The sequence below is a fragment of the Ceraceosorus guamensis genome (assembly GCF_003144195.1).
Source record: "Ceraceosorus guamensis strain MCA 4658 unplaced genomic scaffold IE81scaffold_75, whole genome shotgun sequence".
Lineage (NCBI taxonomy): Eukaryota > Fungi > Basidiomycota > Exobasidiomycetes > Ceraceosorales > Ceraceosoraceae > Ceraceosorus > Ceraceosorus guamensis.
The window spans coordinates 1-4,221 of NW_020290070.1; the positions used below are offsets into that span (position 1 = coordinate 1).

The 4,221-nt window shown below is 56.8% G+C and overlaps 1 protein-coding gene across 1 annotated transcript; it reads left to right on the forward strand.

The window, feature by feature from the left end:
- The first annotated feature begins 30 nt into the window (after positions 1–30).
- IE81DRAFT_342851 (kinase-like protein) lies at positions 31–4,221 on the forward strand. The gene is made up of 3 exons (XM_025515718.1): positions 31–825; positions 1,001–1,188; positions 1,357–4,221. The coding sequence occupies exons 1-3, from the start codon at positions 124–126 to the stop codon at positions 4,097–4,099; spliced, it is 3,633 nt and encodes a 1,210-aa protein (XP_025367369.1). The 5' UTR covers positions 31–123; the 3' UTR covers positions 4,100–4,221.

The following is a 4,221-nucleotide window of genomic DNA, read 5'->3' on the forward strand; positions in this document are numbered from 1 at the left end:
CCCCCTCCCCCCTCCTCTTCAACTACACAGCTGGATAACTATCAACATGTTCGATGTCTGTCGGGTTGCAATCTTGTCCATCACTCCTCTCACCACGCTGGCACGCACAAGGACAAGGATTGGATGGCGCATCTTTGCAGCTCATCCAACAGCGTGCACCTAGCCCGCGCACTCAAAGGTCCCGTCTTTCGCAAATTGCGTCGACGAGCCGATTGCGCGCAAGATGCGGGTGAAGAGGTGGTGTTGAAGTGCCTGACGGTATGGCAACATCCCGAATTCGTTGATGCGGACAAGAGGAGGAGCACATGGATGGCGCTCAGAGAGGCAGAGATTTGCAGGATGCTGAGCGGGTGCGATGGAGTCTTGCCGCTCTTGGATTGCTTTGTGGCTGCCATACCTCAGCAGCAGCAGCAGCAGCATGGGCCAGGAAGAGGTGGGCAGAAGAGGATGGGACAAGGCGCAAAGGGAGCGACACGGCTCGATCTGGACCCGCACCCCCTCCATCTCGACCTCTCGCAGGAGAAATGCCTCCTCGTCCTCGTCTTTCCCTACATGTCCTCCGGCACACTCGCAGATGTTCTTCGACGCGTTCAGCATCCTCACTCGCAGCACATCAGCTCCAGCTTCAGCTCCGGTGCGGCTTGCTCCAGCAGCTCAGTCAAAGAGGCTAGAGGTGGTAGGGAATGGAGGAGGGTGATGAAGGAGGAGGAAGTTGCGGGTGTGATTGCTCGACTGGTTGGAGCGCTGTCGCATGCCCAGAAGAGGAACATCGTGCATCGGGATCTGAAGGCTGAAAATGTCTTAGTGGATGATGATGGACAAGTGGTGAGTCAGAGTGTGTGTGATCAGGCGCCAAATCTTCATCACGCTATTTGATAGCACCGGCCTGTACGGGCGCATTAGGGTCGAGTGGCAAGCAAAAGAATTCGAAACTGCCGTACTAATCTCCTAGCATACTGATCCACTCGCACTCGTCTCGTTTGCGCCCACGCATCCTCAGTGGCTCGCGGATTGGGGTCTGGCTACTTTTGTTGAGCTGACAGGCACGGGTGAAGCACAGCCGCACAGTGAGGGTAGTGCGAAGAGCAAAGGAAAGGGCAAAGCCAAAGCGGTGGAAGAGCAATGGCACTGGCACTCTCTGGGCGGGGAGGACGATACATTTTGCGGCACGCCAGCCTATCTCAGTCCGTGAGTATTTCCTTCACGTGCAGTGTGCCGCCTGAGCTTGCTCATCCACACTCGAGTCCTTCTCCCTTGTCTGTCCTTGCCATCCCTCTTGCCCTTCCCTCTCAAATCGGGACGGGGAAAAAAAAAAAAAAAAAAAAAAAAAAAAAAAAAAAAAAAAAAAAAAAAAAGGGAAACGGCAACTTCGAGAAGAACAAGTCACGCGTCTGATGTGTGGGCTTTGGGCTGCTTGGCCGTCTTGCTCCTTACTGGCGCACCAGCTTTTCCAGCCGTGCGATCTCCTCGCGCACAAGTACATTTCGCATCCCAACTCGATGCTCGCAGCACCGGCCACGACGGCGGCCAGAGCGACGAGACTAGCTTTACCAGCGAGGGGAATTCGAGCGAAACCAAGATGCCACCTCTTCCGCCACCACCGCGGCGGCGGCGGCCAGATGCGTCTGCGTCTGCGTCGACCTCGGCGAGGAGAGCGGCGAGGGATTTGTTGGATAGGATAGCCGTGGGAGATTGGGATTGTTCGAGGATGGAGATGATGAGGAGAAAAATCAGCAAGGCTTGTTTGAGGGTGGTCCAGGGCATGTTGGAGGTGGATGAGGGGAAGCGGTGGACTGCTCGACAGGTCGGGGATAGTGCTTGGCTTAGACGCTTTGGAGTTGCGCAGGAACAACAGCAGCAGCAGCAGCAGGAGCAGCAGGAGCAAGACGAGCATGTAGAAGCTGAAGCGATGCAGGAGGAGATTCTGCTGCGCGACGCGAGCTTGATCGATGAGCGCAAACGTGGTGTATCTGGACACTGGAGCGTGAGAAAGGTTAGGAGCGACGAAGCGCAAAGCATTCTCGACAAGCACCAGCCCAACGATTCTGCAACGTCAAAATTTGCGACGCCGAGAGCCAGCAGATCAAGATTCAGCGGCCGGTCCGATTCTCTAAGCTCAAACGATTTGCCGAGCTCGCAGGGCGCAACTGGCCGTACTGTGCAGGGCGTCCCCGCAGATCGAGCGCCCACGCACATGCGAGAGATGAAGGGACAAGTTCGGAGCGCTGCGACGTCTCCGTGGGCCACGGTGAGAGCGCGTTCTGGCGCATCTCGCACGTCTACGTCCTGCTCCTCTTCAAAGGCCGCGACGTCGACCTCGGGCGTACCCTCCACCTCTACCTCCGCCTCTGATCGCCATTCTCTTTCTCACGTCAACTCTGGCCAGAGCACCTCAACACCACGAACAGCACGGAGCCGAACAGGCGGCAAAGAAAAGCGCGGCGCAGAGATGAGCGCGCGATCTACGCTCTCTTTGAGATCTGCGCTGCAAAGCTTGAGCAGAAGCGAAGAGATGGACAGGCTCGTATCTACTTTGATCGATGACGAGGAGGAGGAGCAGGAGGAGGAGGAGAGTGGCAAAGAAGAGACGACATGGGAAGCGAGACGTGGGCTGAATGGCAGAGGTCGGTTGGGAGGCGAACGCGTTCGAAGAGCTAGATTCGAGTTGGGCGAAGGCGGAGGGATGCGGAAAGAGGAGGGCACGCAGCCTGTCAGGACACCATTTGGAGTGCTAAGGATGAACGTGCAATCGGCAGTGCGTAGCGACTCATCCGTCGCAACGATCGGATTGCCTACACAGCAGACAAGGAATAGTCCCAAGGAGCAAGCAAAGGAGGTGATTGAGGCGCAATGCGATGTGTCAGAGTCAGGCTTGAGGGACCCTTTGCATCGTGCAGAGATGCTTGTCGAGCACGAGGGAGCAACGCGAAGGAGCAACACTCCGCAGCTGGTCGATAGCTCGTCCAAGGCGCCCAGCATACACGAAAATGCACGTGGAGCACATCCAGCGACGCGATTGCACAAAACCTTGCCGGCCTCTCGCTCTCGCTCTCGAAGCCCTACACCTGCTCAAAGCCAAAAGCCAAGCGGCAGAGCGGACTGCGCAGGAACGTTTGGTCTGCCGCCCATCAAACAGCGAACTCGCTTTGGTCGCATCGAGATCACCAGGAGCGGCAACGTGAGCGTCAGACTCGTCGCTTCTACACAGCGGCTGGTCGATCTCGATGAGGTTTGGCGGGATGTGCGGGTGTGTGGTGCTTTGCAAAGTCGGAGCTCCTCCAAAGACGCAGCAGCCAACGCTATGCTAGAGCTGTGCCTTTCTAAAGATCTTCGCTTCTGGTCCGTCAAGGCCCTACACGAGAGGCAAGATGCAAAGTCCTCTTCAGCCTGCGCTCAGCCTGAAGCAGAGCGGGAGGTGGAAGCGATGCCCAAGACGCTGGAACCGGTCTATGAGCATGCGCGACGTTGGCTCGCTCGTCTGCGAAGAAGGACAAGTCTGGCAGCATTCATCGTCCCGCCATCCACCGTTCCGCTTCTTTGTCGCAGAGACGCCGATGGCAATGCGAGCGGGAGAGCAGACGAAGCATTGCGATTGGGCGCGGGAACTTGTACGATCATGTGCAATTTGCCTTTTCCGGACTACGAGGTACGTTGGAGCTTGTCCGTCCGACACGTGCGCAGAGAGCAAGATGATGCGCGATCGCAGCAGCAGCAGCAGCGACGGGATGATGGGAGCGAGGTGGAAATGGCGTATGCTGGTCGAATCATCGTTCAGGTCCTTCGTAGCTCGCAGCAACTCATCCTGAGCAGGGAACAACATCCTTCTGCTGCTGCTCCTTCTTCCACGCAAGCACATTCCTCGGGCACTTGGACAAAACATCTCGTCCCCCTGCTGCTGCTGCCGCTGCTTCCTTCTTCTTCTTCGGATGTAGAAGCGCAAGAAGAAGAGGAGGTCATCAGCATCGATGCATCTTCTCCCATCATTGCTGATTTGGCTTCGATCGAAAAGGCCGCTCTTTGCGTCGCTGTTGCTTGCTCGGACTCGGTCAAGAACGTCGCTAGAGGCGCGCTGTCCAGCCGCTCCTCAAGCATCCTATGACCCCTCCACGATCCTCGACAGGCTTGCTGCATTCTGATCGCAACGTATCTCAATCTTCATTATCAATGCTACATGCGCCACTTGCACTGCTATCCCCCCTCAAACCTCCGTCACGTTGGTCT

What these genes read in the sequence shown, in the direction of transcription:
- IE81DRAFT_342851 (XM_025515718.1), top strand. Translation starts at nt 124, where the DNA reads ATGGCGCATCTTTGCAGCTCATCCAACAGCGTGCACCTAGCCCGCGCA. An exon ending in TGGATGATGATGGACAAGTG is followed by an intron (nt 826 to 1,000) that starts GTGAGTCAGAGT and finishes ACGCATCCTCAG; the next exon opens with TGGCTCGCGGATTGGGGTCT. An exon ending in ACGCCAGCCTATCTCAGTCC is followed by an intron (nt 1,189 to 1,356) that starts GTGAGTATTTCC and finishes AAAAAAAAAAAG; the next exon opens with GGAAACGGCAACTTCGAGAA.